Source organism: Ictidomys tridecemlineatus, chromosome 14, assembly GCF_052094955.1.
Source record: "Ictidomys tridecemlineatus isolate mIctTri1 chromosome 14, mIctTri1.hap1, whole genome shotgun sequence".
NCBI classification, from domain to species: Eukaryota; Metazoa; Chordata; class Mammalia; order Rodentia; family Sciuridae; genus Ictidomys; species Ictidomys tridecemlineatus.
In genome coordinates this window covers 16777978-16796702 of record NC_135490.1, presented here as the reverse complement: position 1 = coordinate 16796702, position 18725 = coordinate 16777978, and the positions used below count along the sequence as shown (strand labels likewise).

Genomic DNA, 18725 nt, shown 5'->3' with positions numbered 1-18725 from the left:
TTATGTCAGATTCATTCCACTATGTTGTCTTCTTTCATTTAAAAAAAATATTTGTTTTTTAGTTATAGGTGGACACAATATCTATTTTATTTTTATGTGGTGCTGAAGATCGAACCTGGTGCCTCACGCATGCTAGGCAAGCCCTCCACTTCTGAGCCACAACTCCAGAATTCGTTTTTATTTTAGTGCTGAGACAGAAAAAAAAAAGTGAATTATTGAATAAACAAATGTGATGGTTACCATGTCATTGTTTAACAAATCTCAACAAAACTTCGTGGAATATGACAACTCACAGCTGGTGTGGTCCTGGGTTGGGTGGATCAGCACCTCTGTAGAGCATAGTGGAGATGACTTGTCTCTGTCTCATGGTGTTTGGAGCCTTGGCTGGTAAATCTAGGTGGACAAGGTTGACTCAAAGTCTGGGGGCTAGAACAGCTGTTTGGAAGATCCATTGCTAAAATGAGGTTTATGAAAGTTGGGGAGTAAATCTATGATGGCCTTTACTCATCTGAAAAAGAAGGATTCCATTGCAATTGAGGATATGAAGTAGGAGGCTGGAAGACAGGAGTGAAATTTTAGAATAGTTTAGAAGAGGAGAGGAATTTGGAGTGACTCAGTCTCAAGAATTTCTGAGTGATATTTAAGGCTCAACTAAGGTTTTAAATTTGTAGTTGTAACAATCTGTGCCGTTGAGTTAGTTGTTTTCGCCCACAAGCTATGCTAGTGGAGAGTGGTAGCTAATGATCTGAGTTCACAAGAGTCCGATTATACTATCAGCATCCTTAGAGATTTTAATATTTTCAATTATTAAATGTGTCGGAGTCCAGCTCCAACAGGGGGTCTCAGGAGAATGGATAGTGAGGAGTCGGCGAAAGGGGGGTGGAGAAACAACACAGACACCAAAGTGAAGGTGCTGAATCCCAATCCTTACTTGTGAAGTTGATCATATACTTTTCATTTTGGCAGGCTCACAGTACTTTGTGGTTACAAAACAGGAATCATTATTGAAAGAAACAAAATATTACATAGTTACAATTAGAATAGAAGAATGTATCTTGGCTTATGCATAAGCAAGCATTTATACTTTCAGTTCGCATTTTGCCTTGAGCTGTTTCTGCTAAGTTAACTTTTAATAATAGTTAGAAATGTCCCAAACTATTGGCCTATACCTTGACTATTCTTTCTTGACTTACTGACTGGAACTGGTGCCATGGTTACAGCAAGTGGTTGACTTGTTATTAATTTTAATCAAACAAGAGTAAGAGCACAAACCATTGTGCACAGGAACAAGAACAAGTTGCCCAGTACTAAGCACTAATCTGTCTTCTTAACATTAATTTTTCTTCTCTAGATTTTAATTTAATTTCTCAAAAACTTCCTTGACAGGAATACAGGGAGTTTTTCATTAGACATTAACAATTTAGGCTCCATAGCTGAATCATTGCATTTAGAGCAAACAGATCTATTCTTAGAAGTAGTTGCATTAATTGGGAAAGTCATGTTTTTTCCTTCATACTTAATGGTCATATGGGAAATCACAACTATACTTATTAAAGGAACACAAAAACAAGTCAGCCCATTCCCAGAAACATACTGCGCTCCTCCAGAGGATGGACGCCTTGTGCCATCCACCTCAGTAGGGCCTTGCCATTGCCTGAGTCAAGGGAGGGGTGCAGCATAAATGCATCTGGGAAAAAATAACAACTATGCCTTAAATAAAGGACTAAAGGAAGGATACTTCTCTTAGCAAAATAATGACCAGTCTGTACCCATTTGTGATATTATTTAAATATATATAAGGAATCTTTCTCCTATCTTTGGGAAAAATAGTCCTATCACAACTTCACTTCCTGGGCCAGGTCTGATCTACTGCTAGGGGCTCCCTTAGGTACTGTGTTGTGAAGGAATCTTAAGACCAAGCCTGAATTATGGGGATGGGGGCCAGGGTAGGGGCCAAGATGAGCAGTTAGAGATGTTTGTCATAGATGATGTGGGGCCCAGTGGGGATTCATGCTTGCTTGGCCTACTCATCAGCTATTCCTACCCTGTCTCTTTGACAGAAGATATGAAGGGGAAGAGTAATAATGATTATTAAAAGCAATAACGCTAACAATGGTTCATCTTTTTTCATCTTATCATGTAATGAACACATAATGTTAAATTATTGTAACATGGCATTGCATTTGATGAATGTCTAAAGTTTGTATAACAATATGAATCCTGAAGAAAAATTTTTGGATATTTATTTAATTTTAAGACCTTAATTTTCTAGAATATTATTCCAACGGTGTTGAAAAATGACTTAAATATGTAGCCTATGTGACCAAAGAAAAACTTTACTGAAGTGCATTCTCTTTTCACATGAAGAACAAATATGTAAATATTTGAAATTTTTACACATGGAGAGTTGCTTGTTTAGGTACTTATATACTTATATTTTAACTAAATTAATTGTTATTTATTCTGTTAGTTGTTTCTCTCAAAATACAATTGAATAAAATGATTGTGTTGACTACTTAATTGTAGTTACCAATCTAGTCAAAGCTATGTACCAGCTGTATTGCATTAGTGCTAAGATGTGGCCTTTTAAAAAAGAAATCTTAATACTTTGTAGTTCCTTTAAAACTGATGGTATGCTATTGCTTTCCCAAAGCATCTTCTCTTATTGTTTCGTAACTTCAATATTATTCCATAAAATAACATTTTCAATTTACATTCTTTGACATCATCGACTTAGAGAAATGCAGTAAGTAATTTAGAGAAAGATGGGAAAATAACACATAATCAATGTGTAGGCCATAAATTGATTTGGCAGTGTGCTTCATAGTAAGCTCTACCCCAGGGGAATTTCTTCCTTCCCATTTTACTTTTCATGTGGAGTATTAATACCTATCTGGATTCTTCTGGATGATAAATTATGATAATTTCCCTGTATCAGGGCCTAGTAGTATTTTAGAAACTTTAACCCTTGCAGCAGAAATTTATCATAAGACTAATAAAGTAATTACAATGTTTAAGCTACAGAAATTATCTGAGAAATGTACTTTTATCACAACAGGAGTTGGATCATGGAATTTAAAGCCTGAACCAGACTATAAAAATTTTCCATTTTATTAGATGATAAAAACTAAGATTTGCTTTGATTTAATGAGTAGATCACATCCTTCAGTTCAAATGACAGTGCAAGACTGTTGCTCAAGAGAAAATGAAGATACATCATTAATTTATTTATCTTAGTCATGGTTTATAGGTCAGGCTGTTATGAAATTTTATAAGGAAACACACAGAATTCAAAATATTTCTCTCTCCTTAGCAACAGAGAAGTTTTATCTAGTCTGAGACCCAAATAGGAAAGTATTCAACTGACAGTTCACTAAAAAGAAGAAAAGTAAGTGATCTTGAAATTTAACATATAGTTTCTGAGGAACTCAGATTACTTTATTTCAAACCTCCCATAAAATTACATTATAGAGGCTGGGGTTGTAGCTCCTAGCACTTGCCTAGGACATGTGAGGTACTGACTTCCATCCTCAGCACCACATAAAAATAAATAAATACAATGAAGGCATTGTGTCTATTTACAACTAAAACAATTTTTTAAAAAAAGAAAAAAGAAAAAGATGACATTGTACAAGGATCTCACCCAGCTTGGTAGTGCTCTCCTGTAATCCCAGCAACTGCGGACTCTGAAGCAGAAGAATTGCAAACTGGAGGCCAGCCTCAGCAATTTAGTGAGAACCTTAGCACCTTAGTAAGACCCTGTTTCAAATAAAAAATTTTTAAAAAAGGGCTGGGGATGTAGCTCACTGGTAAAGTGCCATTGGGTTCAATTCCCAATACAAAAAAAAAAATTACATTATAAGAGGATCTTATGTTGTATTTGGTCATTATACCAAATCTAATTTTTCTAGTTTACACATTGGAATGACTCCTCAGTAAATGATATTTCTAGAGAGCTACAGGATTTTGTTTTCAATTTTCACAACTTTTCTTTGTATCACTATCATGTAAAAAAGGGGGGGGGGCTTTGACACAGACAATCTTTCAAATATCAGTATTTGTTTTTAATTAATATCTCAAGAATGCAGCTTTATAGATTTGCCTTAGTGCAATACTCCCTAAAAACAAGAGTTATTAAAATGATAAAATACAATGGCCATTTTAATATAGCCATTTTTTTAGCATGGAATATACACAAAATAAAGTACCTGAGTCCAAATTATATTCTCAAATCCAAAATATTTGCTTAATCAATGAAGAATTTTACATAGAAATATATTCTTAGTAGAGAGTTATATCATTTCATTTCTAGTACTTGCAATAGGCTAAAACTAACCAGTATGATGATCAAAAGCTTTAGAAAACGTCAAGAACATCAGAATTAATGGAGTGGAGTTGATAGAAGACGAATAGAAATATAATGAACACAAATAAGTATGCTATCGCTCTTTAAAGGCTTTGAAATTCCTAAATTATATTTATATTTTCATCCTTGGTGTATGTGAGTGTGTGTGTATTATATCTGTAAGAATGATATCAGTTAGGGTCTGACATTTTACTCTCTTTAACAAGAAGTGGGATCTTCAAGTGAATACTCATCTGTTATTGTGTACACATAAGACATTTACAGCATGATCACAGAATTTTAATTCTTAATCATACTCCTTTACCAACTATGTAAAAGTGGGTATAGTGACAAATACTTTAGAAAGCTTTTTTTTGGGGGGGACACCCCCAGAGATTGTGTGCATCACTATCTATATAAATAAATGAGTTTATATTGAACTTCAAGTAATTTTTATTCAGGCTGAAAATCAGAAAAAGAAAACATTTCAAACAGTGTAAAGTTCAGGTGATCCCATCTGTTTTGAAATTAATTTTGCTTTTAGTTTGAAGACAGAAGGTGATGCATATTTTAGGCAGTGCCCGTACCTTTATTGGAAAAGCATTTACTTTTTTTTTTTTTTTTGAGTTTGACTTGGAAGACATTCCAGTCATCTGTATCAGTAAATCACGTGTGTGTGTGCGTGTTTATTATACAATCTTGACTTTAAAACTGGAATAGACACATGTAAAACATCTCAGTGTGAGTAGTTAGCCTGAATCACCAACACCACCTTGCACCATTGAAGTCCTCTCTGTACCTTCTTTTCTTCATAACGTTCCTTACTGTGGTGGATTAAGCACCAAAGAAATTGCACTGGCTTTTGGGGACCACAAGGGAAATGTTCACTTCATCGTGCCCGCGCCCCAAATAAAAAGCAGCTAGGCGATGGGAACAAATCTAAGTCAACGTATTATTTTCTCAGTAGAAAGGAAGGAGGGTGAAAAAGCCAGACTGTCATCCAAGATTTGCTCGCTTGGCCTTTTAAAGGTCTTCTTTTTGTTCAAGTATCAACTTCAGAAAATAAATTCTGTGTACCAGCATGAGGAATATTCGAGCGTCAGAAAACAAAGTAAAAAACATATTAGTGGCGTCGTTGCAGCGAATTACACGTTCCCTCTTCCCGTAAATAACCTGCCCTTTCATTCTAGAGCCCTGCTGACGCTCGAGCTATCAGACCAAGTACGACTTCGGCCACCAGATGGCACTGACCTGCAAACAAAAGAAATCACGGTGGCACTGACTTTTTTAAAGCCTTGTAAAATTGCCTTGCCAACTCGGAGTCCAGGACTGTGTGGGGATGCGGGCTCACTTCCCCCGGCACGGTGGCATGGTGGCACGGTGGCACGGTGCGTGTGTCTGACAGCGTGCGTTCAGGCTGATGGTCTTTCTCTCCCGAATTCCTAGGCAACGTACCTTCGAGGTGTACATCCAAGGTGAGGTGTTGGGGGCGTGGGGGAGCCTCCGGCGCTCCCCGCGGGGCGCCGTCACGTGATCGGGATGAGGTGGAGTTGGGCTTTAAGGGGGCGTCCCTTCCTATCTTCAGCAATCTTTAGGATTCGAGCAGGAGAAATACCGGAGGATCTTTCCTCCCCTCTCTGCGCCTTTCCATGACTCCCTTCTCGCTTTAACAAACAGGGGCGGAAAAGACGAATTCGAAAGAGGGTAAGTTTCAAGTTTACGCTTTTTAAAGGACTTTGGAGAAATCTCAGTGACGGGGCGACGGATGAGAGAGGAAGGGAAAGGATGCGAGGGCTGCAAACTGGTGGTGCGGACCGAGGTGCGGCGCGGAGTCCGCCTCTTGCTTTGGTGTCCAGCGCGGGCAGGTGGCTGGATGCCCCAGATTACCGGAGCGCTCCCGGACTCCTGCCGCAGGGCTGGGGGCCGACGCTGGCCAAGGAGCGGGCACCTTATCCCGAGTTCGCGCTTCCCCGCGCCCCGCTGCCGGGGCTCGGGACGGGGATCCAAGTTTCCCTCTCCTCGGGCTCTCTTAAAGCCGAGCGAGGGAGCGGGAAGGAGCCCTGCGGGGTCTCCCCGCACCTATTGCAGCTTTCGCCTTTCCCCGGAGCTGGCTTGATCCGCCGCAGGGGGCGGCTGTGCCGTTCCCTTGGAGAGGGGCTGGGGTGCGTTGAACCCCTGGGCCCCGCGAGGAGTGGGCCTTCGCGCCAGTCCCGCAGCACTTGTCCCATTGGCCCCTGCCGGCCCCTGGGGCGCGGATCCCAGCTCCTGCCCCACTTGTCTGGTCTGGAATAGAACCTGGATCCCCCGGTAGTTGGCCCTTCAGTCTGTCGCTGCGCTCTGGTAGACACCCTGAACCCTGTCCTAATATTTCAGAGTTTTAATCGTGGAACTCTTTCTTTAGCTGCTTCTTCTAGACCAGTAATGTGCGAACATGCTGGGATAGAAGATTGAGGATGGACCTACGTGGAGGTGGCTTAGTAAGTGTCCTGTTGGTCCCCAGATGGAATGCAGAGATGAGAATGTTTTAAGGACGGATATTGGGCTAAGGAGAGAAGTGACTTAGGATTTGGCCATGGTGTGTGTGTGTGTGTGTGTGTGTGTGTGTGTGTGTGTGTGTGTGTAATGTGTGTGTGTAGTGGGTCAGGAATAGGGGGGAAGATCCAGGCAATTCGCCTAGTTACACAATATGAGAAGGGTGGGCGGTTAAGCCTGCCACAGAAATTTTGACATATACCATTTCATTCTTTGGTAACTCCTAGAGCACAGAAAAACCTAGAGAAGCGAGGAGAGGGAGTAGGTTTCTACGTTCCTTTGCCATGCCCACCTGGATCCTCTGAGAAAGCTTAGCTCCGGGTTGACACACAAAGGCAGGAGCTAGTGCAGAGTTCTCCTCTCTGCGCTGGACCTGAGACCAGTAGCCCTCATTTCCCAAGACCCTGAGCAGGTTCTCTGGTGAAACAAGAGAGAATAGACAGCTCTGGGTCCCGGGTCCCAGTTCCCAGCCCGTGGCTAGAGACTGAGCACTTTTCCTGGCTACTATCTTAATATTAGTCTTTCTTAGTGTCTTAAGGCAGCTGTCTGTTGAACAAGCTCTCTCCTCACTCAGGAAGGCAGGAGAATTATGTAATTCGTTTAGATAAGCTAGCAGTAACTTTCAGGGGCTGTGTGTAACACAACTGACATTTCTTTTCCAAAACGGTTGTGGTGAACAGACAATCCGGGTATTTGAAATACATTTGCAGCAGGTTATGCCCAGACAGCTGTATTTTCAGATGGGAATAACACTGCCAATAGCAGGCAGTGAGAGGCCAGGGTTTTACTTGAAAAGAAGAATAAGGGAATTTCCCTCAGTAAGGGGCCTAATTTGCCAAATGGTGATGTTTGTAGGTCTCTATTTGGTTTCTAAAGGTACACAGACAGCTAAATTTAACAGTCTTGCTAAGCTCTGCAATGTCTGCAGTTGTGTAGCTTATTTTATAAATATATATTCGAATAGAAATGTATTGTTTACTTTTGCAAAGATAAGGCATGTTAACTATTTTTTAAGACTGTTATCTTCTAAAAATTATTTTTCTGGTAATTATATGAAGATAAACAAAATATGCATTTTATCCAATGCAAACTCATTTACCCAAGTGGAATGGCTAACAACCCTACACTTAGCAGAAGAAGCTTAGAAACACTTTTTAAAAAGTTTTCATTTTCTGTATAGCTAAATTTCCTTCTACTGAATAGGAAAACCTCTATTTTCTGTAGGACATGTATATCAAACATAATTTCAAAGGTATCTGAGTAGAGTTTTAATATATTTACCTAAACTCTTCTGCAAGAAGTCTCTTTGTAGCCCATAGATTGAAATAATTTAATAAGTGTTTGCACAAATTCCCATAATTGTCAAAGTAAGTCAGCTGATATAAAATTTCTTTTTTCTTCCTATCCATTTCAAACACCTTCACCTATACCCCATAAACTCCTGTCTAGATTATTAAATTAGCCCCTAACAAATTTCTCTACATCTTTTCTTTCCCTTTTTAAATGCCCCTGTGATATCTACATGGCTTCCTTACTCACCTTTCTTAGGTCTTAATTTACAGGCCGTTTTCTTAGGCAGTTAGAGGCCTTTTTCTACCACCCAGTAATAAATTGTAATTCCTGACAATCCCAGTTTCCCTTCCCTGATCTATTGTTCTCCATAGCACTTATTATCATCTAGCATACTATACCTTTTATTAGTTTATTTTTCTCTTGTCTTTTTCTCTCCATCAGATTTGAAGTGCAATGAAAGGATCACTGTTCTCTCTACTAAATCCATATCTGACAAAATAAGTGTTACATAATTATTCATTGGAAAAAATGAAAATTCTTTCATAAACAATTCCTTTTTTATACAAAGTGTAACATTCTCTACTTTGTACTTGACCTAACAGAATGATTATTGTAACTAACATTCATTTTGGATGCAAAAGGATGATGATAGATTGAGCCATTGCTGTAAGATTAATTTATACAAAACCCTACTATTCCATCTCTACATCTATCAGTCAACATATTTTTATTCTAAATCTAATATTTCAAGGTACTATGAAATATGCACAATGTCAACACTCACAGATGTTATATTGAAATGGATGGGCACCAATTAAGGCTTCAAGGGACTAACGGTGCTTTGAAGGGTGGGTAGAATTTGGATTGGTAATGGGAGACAACACTCAGGAAGAGGAATGGAAGAGCTATATGTGAAGACAGAGTTATATTTGAGAACTGTGAATCATTTTGCCTGCCCAGAAGGGCATTCACATTGGGGTTATTAGAGCAAAGAGTGGAAGGAAGGCTTATCGTAGAGGTCTTTAATGCCAGGCTGAGGAATACACTCAATAGTCCATGCCTCATGACTCTCATACCAGGATCCCCATTCATGGTGGAATTTGGCAACAAGGAGCCAAGAGAAACTATAGATAATGAGGATACACTTAGCTACTGTGCAAGTGTTACTTTAAATAATGAAAATTCATAACTGATAAGCAATGTTAAAGATCTCTATAGTAACCTGAATACAAAACATGATGCTAAACTTTCTTGAAATCTCTAAGAAATACGAGATTTCAAAACTAAAATTATTACCTGCTTCAGCGCTGGGGTTGTGGCTCAGCGGTAGAGCACTCACCTAGCATGTGCGAGGCCTTGGGTTCGATCCTCAGCATCACATAAAAAAAAAAAAAATAAAACAAAATAAATAAAGGTATTGTGTCCAACTACAACTAAAAAATAAATATTTTTTTTAAATATTACCTGCTTCTTCCAGGCTTGTTCTCTCATTCCAAATGACATAAGTGGTCATGCTCACTGCTTTTGCAATTCTCAAGAGAACAAGTGTAATTACCCCTTAAGTAATAGGTTGTGCATAAAGGAAGAGAGAGCAGTGTTTGTCATGATGTCCACATGCAAAATCATTCCATTACCATGCCTTAATGCTTTCTTTTTACTTAGTGATAACAACCTTTATTTTTACCTTCTTCAGTTTTATAAGGCCAAAATGCAGTTTCATAATAGAAAACCACCCCATATTCTAAAAAACAAAAGCACTGAAGGAAAGGTTTACAAAAGGCATCATATAAAAGGCAAATACATTTTTAATACATTCTTATTTTTCTTTCAATGGAAGTAAATTTATGCAATAGTCTTTGTTGTTCTTATGTAAGAAAGAAATGCAATTCAGTTTCTCAACACAGGCATGGAGATCTGTTAGTTAACTTAAGAAATCTCATCTTGGAAACTTACTTAGTTATCTAGGAGAAATCAGATATTTTTTAAAAAATTAGATTTGAACCTCTATACAAGACTATTGTCTATGATTTGTCTTGGTAAGAAGAGAAGAATGTATATATCACAAATAATTGGCTGCCTCTTCAAAGGTCTGTTGTCACATTCTAACTGACATTTTTACCAGTCATTCTCTCTGCCTTTTGAATTCTCAGAGTGTGATTACAGTTGATAGTATAACTAACATCTAGACCCTTCCCCTGGAGACATATAAGTCTTGTAGGAAAGGGGGGATATTTACATGGATAAAACCTTAGAAATTCTTTGAAAGCTTCTGATATATTAATAACCATTATAGAGGCTTAGAGTCTCCTGTGCAATACAAGAACTTCTCAAAGTGCCCTTTCATGTAGTGCTTATAAAATTTTATGCATGGAGTACCTGCTGCTTTGCAGATGGTATATTTCATTTGATTGAAGTTTTGTTTTTTGTAATGATGTGATCTTATAAAAAATTTAGCATGCATCCCTTAGTCCTACCTCTAAGTTGTATAGTAGACATAACATTCTCCAAGTGGTTCCCTATTTTCTATAGACCACAATTAAAATATGAAATGGCATTTTTACCATTATTTTTCTGCATTAAGCGTCATCTGGTCTTTCAACAGTATCTCATATGATAAAGTTTTACAAATGTTCTGTCTGATATGAAAAATTGAGCTCCATTGTATACAATGAGTCAAAATGCATTCTGCTGTAATGTATAACTAATTGGAACAAAAAAAGATCTCATTTTAAGTATACTTGTGCTAAATAATTTCTGCTATAAGAAGCACCCCAGTATATGTTGATTTATTGCTACTTTAGACCTCTATTCTAATCCATTCATTTCTATAGTAGGAGGAAAAAACTATGTATTTTTGTTGTCCTTTTGCTTTGCTTGTTCCATATTTTCTGTTTTAATCTGTGAATTAAGTTGTTACACATTTGCATTCTCACTATGTTTAGGGGTATGCTGATAGTATTTGTATAAAATTTTTGGAGGCATGAAGTTTATGTACACCTTACTAACATGTAGACCACTGACACTCAATGTATAAGCAGAACCAATTAAAAATATTTCCAGGTTTTTAAAAATTCAAAATGTCTGCTTGGCCTCCGCTATTTAAAAAATATATTTACAAAATTACATTTTGTTTACTTATTTCAGTGTCTTCACATTAAAGAGTACTATGCGTCAGAATTATATTTTGACTACCCTCAATAAAATTTGTAATGCGATTGATCATTTTCTCTTTACAGATTGTTCAGTTCAAGGGAATGAAGAATTCAGAATAATTGTGGTAAATGGATTCCAATATGGAGCATAAGAATAAGCTGTACAGTTGACCTGCTTTGAAGAAACATACTGTTCTCTTGTGAAATCTGTAAAAACAAAACCAATCAAAATGAATTCAACATTACTTTCTCAGGTTGAAAATCATTCAGTGCACTATAATTTGTCAGAGGAGAGTTCCCCATTTTTGGCTTTTGAAAACGATGATTGTCACCTGCCCTTGGCTGTGATATTTACCCTAGCTCTTGCTTATGGAGCTGTGATCATTCTTGGGGTCTCTGGAAACCTGGCTTTGATCATAATCATCTTGAAGCAGAAAGAGATGAGGAATGTCACCAACATCCTGATTGTGAACCTTTCCTTCTCAGACTTGCTCGTCGCCATCATGTGTCTCCCGTTCACGTTTGTGTACACGCTGATGGACCACTGGGTCTTTGGTGAGACCATGTGCAAGCTGAATCCTTTTGTGCAATGTGTTTCCATCACCGTGTCCATTTTCTCTCTGGTTCTCATTGCGGTGGAACGCCATCAGCTGATAATCAACCCACGAGGGTGGAGACCAAGTAATAGACATGCTTACATAGGTATTGCTGTCATTTGGGTCCTTGCTGTGGCTTCTTCTCTGCCCTTCCTGATCTATCAAGTCTTGACCGATGAGCCATTCCAAAATCTAACGCTTGATGCATTCAAAGACAAGTATGTGTGCTTTGATAAATTTCCCTCGGACTCTCATAGGTTGTCTTACACTACTCTCCTCTTGGTGCTGCAGTACTTTGGCCCACTCTGCTTTATATTTATATGCTACTTCAAGGTAAGAAAATCTTTTCTCCCTATCATCTCCCTTTTTTACTTCTTGGCAAAGAAATGCCTCATTCAACAAGTGGTTCTATTGAACTCATTCTTTGTTCCTTTACAGATATACATTCGCTTAAAAAGGAGAAATAACATGATGGACAAGATGAGAGACAATAAATACAGGTCAAGTGAAACCAAAAGAATCAACATCATGCTGCTGTCCATCGTGGTAGCGTTTGCAGTCTGCTGGCTGCCTCTCACCATCTTTAACACTGTGTTTGATTGGAATCATCAGATCATTGCTACGTGCAACCACAATCTGTTATTCCTGCTCTGCCACCTCACGGCAATGATCTCCACCTGCGTCAACCCTGTATTTTATGGATTCCTCAACAAAAACTTCCAGAGAGACTTGCAGTTCTTCTTTAACTTTTGTGATTTCCGGTCTCGGGATGATGACTATGAGACAATAGCCATGTCCACCATGCACACGGATGTTTCTAAGACTTCTTTGAAACAAGCAAGCCCAGTCGCATTTAAAAAAATCAATAATGATGATAACGAAAAAATCTGAAACTCCTTGGAGTGTATGGTCCCAGAATACGTCTGCTTAAAAGCAAGCGTAGCCAGACATGTATACTTTCATTACCTGTTCTCCATGGAACAGGACTAAAGTCATTTAAGAAAGACTGAGATCTCCCTGTCTTGCATTTTACTGCTTTTGTTATGGTTGTCATGATTACATTTGGAACAAAATGTATGGGTTTTGGCATCTCCTGGTAATCATATTCACCAGACTTTCTTCAAGTGCTTTTTGAGGAATTATGCATTTAACAACTTTTAAGACTATATTTATTGGAATGAAATTTCTCTGAAGTATAACTTTGAACCAATGTCAGAAGCCCTAGCGACTGATACCTTCATTACATTGGGCCATTCTGAGTGTCAGTAGATTGAGCTACCCTTCTTTAATGATAGGTGTCATTTTAGTCTGAAACAGAGGTGACAGCATGCAAAAAATCTACATTCAGGATGTTGAACCAAAAAAGAGGTGAAATTAATCAGGAGTGATCTGCTTTTTTTTAATCTTTTTTTTTTTTAAGAGAAGTTACTTTGCTCCTCCCAATGAAGTATCACTTAAATTAAGATGAGAATACACAAAATGCTTTTCAGCTGTGAATATCATAGGGTTTTGGACCACCCACAAGAATCAGTGGGAAAATAGTTTCCTAATTTCAAAACTATTTTGGAACCTGACAACCAAAGCATTTCAGGATAATTAGTTTAATAAGTAAATTAATATTGCTACAAATAAGTAAATTGTATTCATTTGAATTGAGAGTGAAGAGTTTTTACATTCCTTACAGACTGCTCAGTGTTTGTCAAGCTTTTTGGCGTAAACATATAATTCAAAAGGCTTTTCCAGCTTACAATGTATTTTCTTCACAGCAGTGCCTATAGTAGTCGCTCACTTTTAAATTTCACTGTACGTCTTTCAAAGCAGAGGACACCAAGGGACAATGTTAAAAGGATATTCATTGTAGCTTGCAGGGATGAATACTTAACCACTTCTTATAGCCCATGTTAACTTGTATAAACTGTGTGACTTGTGGAGTTTATGAATCATGCACTACATAGAGTACTGACTGAGTAGTTGTGTCACCTTGATATATTTAATTTCATGTACCTTGTGATCACAGTTGAGCCTCAGAATCATTTGTAGAAAAGACATTTTGAAGAACAAGTCATATTTTCAATGTATTATACAAAGTATTAAATGTATTTTGTTTAAAAGAAGGGCAAACACTTTCTCTATTAAAATTGTTTTTGCTTTTCCTGGGGGCACGGCGGGATCTACTGTTTCTGTCTTCAGCTTCGTGTTTTTTTTCTCGTGCCATGACTCTCATAGTGTCCCCACGGCCCCAGTTTCAGCTTGATAAATGAGACATTTTCTACTCTGGAAGAACCACTTTTGGCCGAGTCACCCTGCCTTGCTGGATTGAAAGTTTCTTGAAGGCAAGGATTATCTAATGTGACTGTCCCCAGTGCATATGGCACAGGACCAAGTACTTAGAAGTTTTTCAAAAAGTAATTCTAAATTGAATGAATGAAAGACCAAATTTTTTCCTTCCCTCCCATTTATGATCATATTGAATTCTCATCCCGATGTTTGCTTGACTACTTCTTCCTAAATTCCTCTTTACCAAGAAAGTGTTTTTTCTTCTACTGTATTATTTTCATTCCTCATTGAAGCAAAAGTGACATTGTAGATCTTGGAAACATGTCATTAGCCTTGTAAGTCAAATATCTAACTTTTTCCATTGAATGTTAATATGAAATTAAATCATAGCCTAAGAATGTCCTTTAGTTACATGAATAAAGAAAAAAACAGTTGTAACCAACTTTAACTGTTTGTTGGAAAATATCATCACCTTTTCTTACCTAAATGTGGGATTCTTAACTACTTGATATTTTTCTGCTTTCAGGGACCAATTCTGACTTTCTCTACTTAGGTGCCATAGAAACAAATTGCTACTTGGGAACAGTCTCCACATGTAGGTGCTTCTTTGTCAGCACATTTGCTGAGATGGCCATTTTAAGGATTCCCACTCAATTGTGTAAGCTGCTGATTTCTCAACTATACATAAATAATGAACAGTAAATTCTATTTTATCCAAAGATGACAATGAGCAAGTAGTTAAGTTTAGGGTCAGCACCAGTGTAAGAAGGAATAAATAATCACATTAAATACAAACTTCACAGGCTAGGGTTGTGGCTCAGAGGTAGAGTGCTCACCTAGCCAGTGTGCGGCACTGGGTTCGATCCTCAGCACTACATACAAATAAAATAAAGATAAAAAGAAATACAAACTTTGGAATCATTGGTTTGTCTTACATCCAAGAACAAATCGATTTTTCAGTTTAGTAGAAGACCATAATTATAGCTTATTGGGTGGAAATTACTACGGCCATTTTACAAAATTATTACTGCCATTTTACAAAAGAGGAAACCAAAGTTCAAGTTGAAATATTGATCTGAGCTAAGAAATAAATGGAGTAGGAATGAAATCCAGATTTGTGCAGTGTGATTAAATTGTAACAAATACTTATGATATAGTTTTAAAAAATATTTCTCCATCTCTTCACAAGTCACATGACACGAATATCACAATACCCTAAGGCAGAAAACTGCAGAAAAGAATGGAATGAAGTAGAACAGTTGAAAGAAAATGGCCAACATGATTTCATGCATCCATAATCCACTTCCGAATTAGACAATTGTTGAACATTCATATTAATTTAATTTCTTTTTTGTTAACTGGATGGTCCTTTTCGTATTTCACAAAGTTTCCATGGAAATAAAACTTTATATTATATTGTAATTTCAAAATTTGGCAGCCAAATAAATTAGATACTGTGACAATGAGAATACTTATTCACACCACACACAGTAAAAGTGGCAGAGAAAGGCAAGCTTAAGCTGAGCTTCTAGAGATAACACTGGCCTTGTGCCAACACCGAAATTCAGTAAAGTTATGGGCACTACTAGGATTTTTGTCACAGGATTTCTTTCCTCAGTAATCAAGGATTCTTCAGGAATTAAGATAGTTTCTTAATGAGGTTTAAATTATTGCCAGTCTCCATATTTTTTTCTTTATTCCTGTGATCTATAAAACAACATGTTGGACTTAAGTACTTGAGCTAGTAACAGCATAATTTACCAAGAAAAATCTGTTTCCCAGATTTAATTCACCTGATGATTCCTTTATTAATTTATGTGTGTGTCAAGAAGTGAACACATGCTACACATGGTATGGATGTGTGTGTATGTGTGTGTATTGTATAATTTTTTTTGTGGGTGGGCAGTACCAGGGATTGAACTCAGGGATATTCAACCACTGAGCCACATCCCTAGCCCTATTTTGTATTTTATTTAGAGTCAAGGTCACACTGAGTTGCTTAGCACCTCAATTTTGCTGAGGCTGTCTTTGAGCTTGAGATCCTCCTGCCTCAGCCTTCCAAGCTGCTGGGATTATAGGTGTGTGCCACTGCACCCAGCATATAATTCTTCAGTGGCTTTATTTTCATCGTTATTCGTTTCTTTCTTAAGAAAACTACCCTATAAAATAGTTCTTTTCCCCTCATTTCATAGATAAGGAAGCTGAGGTCTGAGAGATTATATAACTTGCCCCAATATCACCCAACTAGTAAATCACAGAGGCAAGATTCAGATCCAGGCAGTTTGGTTTCTGAATCTTCATATGCAGCCTTTAATCAGCACACACTGAAAACCTTCCCCATGGCCAGCCTCTGCCCTAGTCCTCCAACCTCTGCCTATCTTCTCTTATACAAGTGGATTCCCTCATGATCCCATTTTCAGTCCATGTCTTCTCCAATCCCTAATAATCTCAGAAAGATTTTAAAAAATTGAAGCCTAAACATATATTCCTTTCATGGTGATTTAGGGACAGTTACAGATTGAGAGACACCTCTGTTTCACCCAAGGATTATCACTGTAAATCTGTTCCTTCTTTCCTGTTGTTCTTATTTCCTCTGCCCTCCTTGCAGAGGAGTCTGTAATCTTTTTAGTTTCCTAGCCAAGGCCTGAGTCATCTTTGGGGAACATTTTTCTAATAAGTGACCGGGGCTCTGAACACATTTAGTTTTATTAAGCTGCTTCTTTGGAGGCTACATGGTCTCCTATTCAAGCCCATAGGTAGGGAGCTGTCATCGGTGAATAGTTTCATAACAAGGCTTGCTCAAGCCTGCCTGACTTCTACATCTTGAATCCTGTCTAGGAAAGCACAAAAAGAGTTAGCAGTCAAAATTGTTGACTAAAGGTGAACAGTATTTCATTTAAGCAGAAAAGCAGACTGAAGCCACGTAACTGATGGGATCACAACTGCCCTGTCACCCAGCAGCATTGCATGATGGACTGCAACATAGGCTTTGAAAAACAAAACAACAGCCACATGTTACTACTGCTTTTTTCAAAAATAGCACTGCCTAAGCTTCCATTTGCCTTATCATGGGTAATGAAAAATTGTGAGGGTCATTCAAATTTATGGCCAATTTTTTTCCATAATTTATTGGCGAGATATACTTGATATACCATAAAATTTACTTTTTAGAAAAGTATACAATTCAGTAGCTTTTTCAGTGTATTTGTGAAATTGTCCCACCATCATTCCTATCTAATTCCAGAGGATTTTCATCACTCCAAAAAGAAACCCCAACTTTCAGTTTCCAATCTGGCAGGTAAGGAGCTTCAAAGTTGCCACTCTGTTTCTAATGAGTAAAAAGCTAAACAAACTGAAAAAATCAGTACCTCTTCTTAGATTTTTGAGGGAGGGCACAGATTTTTGAGAGTGGTCACAGGGAAAACTGCTGCCTCTAAATGGTGGAGATGCCAATATTGAAAATTACAAGTCACTAGGGCAGGAGCCCCTGTGCAGAAACCTGGGACAAGTCTGAGAGCTAAACACTCCAGGGCCACCAGAACATAGTCAGGCTCCCACACTCTTGAGTTTTATCTTTGGGAACTCAACTGAGTTTTTGCAGTACTAAGGAAAAGCAATCCAATTGTGCTTCTAGCAGTGAGGGAGAAAAGGAGCCATTTTTAAATAGGCCAGAGCATTCTTTTTAACAAGGTCAGTCCAAAAGAGAAAGTATTGTATCAGAGTATAAACTGTTAGGTATTAAGCAACCTGGGAGAAGGGAAATACTCAACTCTGACCTCCTCCAAACATCCTACCCCACCTAAGTGAGGAGAAAAGACTGAGAAGCACTTTGGAAGAGGACTGTTTAGAGGCTCACTAACAGTTGGAGATCAAAATTTAGAGCTAAAGGTTGTTTCCCCATCTCCACATCATATCACCACATTGCTAAAGGCACGTTTATAGCAATTCCTTTACTGTTACTCATGTGCAGCTATCCAGAAAAATTTGTAAGTCATACCAGAAGGCAAAAAGCACAATTTGAAAAAACTGAAACCTTCAAAACCAGACAGGGATGTTGGAATTATCAGGGAATTTGAAACAACTATGATTAACATTTGAAGCATTCTAATTGATAAAGGAAGCAGTGTGTTAGAACAGATGGGAAATGCAAATAGAGGGAGATGGAAATTCTAAGAAAGAATCGAAAGAAATTCTTGAGAATAAACACTGTCAGAAATGAAGGCCTTTGAGGATCTCATTAGTAGAATGGACATAGCTAAGGAAAGAATCTCTGAGCTGCTGATATGTCAATAGAAACATCCAAAATAGAAAAGTAAAGAGAATAAAGGATTAAAAAAACCAGTACAGAATGTATAAGAACTATAGGACAATTATAAAAGACAATGACATAGGCAGAATGGAAAGCCAGAGGAGAGGAAAGAAAATAAGAAATAAAACTGTTAATCCATGTGAGTGCCAAACCATAGAGTCAGGAAACTCAAAGAACTCCAAGCAGGATAAATGTTTTATTTTTTTAAAGAGCTATAACTA

General features: G+C 37.9%; 1 protein-coding gene and 1 long non-coding RNA gene across 5 annotated transcripts in view; one reads left to right on the top strand and one right to left on the bottom strand.

Annotated features, from left to right (window-relative positions):
• Positions 1-2584: 2584 nt before the first annotated feature.
• Positions 2585-18725, bottom strand: part of LOC144370299 (uncharacterized) — an 80245-nt gene continuing 64104 nt past the window's right edge. Inside the window, exons 4-6 of one of the 2 annotated variants that reach the window (XR_013430246.1) lie at positions 9467-9538; positions 8569-8659; positions 2585-3759 (exon numbers count right to left, since the gene is read on the bottom strand). This is a non-coding gene — a long non-coding RNA (uncharacterized LOC144370299). Of the gene's footprint in view, positions 3760-8327; positions 8660-9466; positions 9539-18725 lie in introns of those variants that run through there. The other variant, XR_013430245.1, reaches the window with a different exon arrangement.
• Positions 5580-14637, top strand: Npy1r (neuropeptide Y receptor Y1). Of its 3 annotated transcripts, XM_040293417.2 has the most exons (4): positions 5890-6049; positions 6747-6822; positions 11407-12251; positions 12357-14637. In XM_040293417.2, exons 3-4 carry the CDS (start codon positions 11553-11555, stop codon positions 12807-12809), a joined length of 1152 nt encoding a protein of 383 aa, XP_040149351.1. In that variant the 5' UTR covers positions 5890-6049; positions 6747-6822; positions 11407-11552; the 3' UTR covers positions 12810-14637. The 3 variants fall into 3 exon arrangements, with proteins under 3 accessions (XP_021584763.1, XP_040149351.1, XP_005329335.1); XM_021729088.3 differs by lacking the exons at positions 5890-6049; positions 6747-6822 and adding an exon at positions 5580-5820; XM_005329278.4 differs by lacking the exon at positions 6747-6822.

What these genes read in the sequence shown, in the direction of transcription:
- Npy1r (XM_021729088.3), top strand. Translation starts at nt 11,553, where the DNA reads ATGAATTCAACATTACTTTCTCAGGTTGAAAATCATTCAGTGCACTAT. An exon ending in TATTTATATGCTACTTCAAG is followed by an intron (nt 12,252 to 12,356) that starts GTAAGAAAATCT and finishes GTTCCTTTACAG; the next exon opens with ATATACATTCGCTTAAAAAG.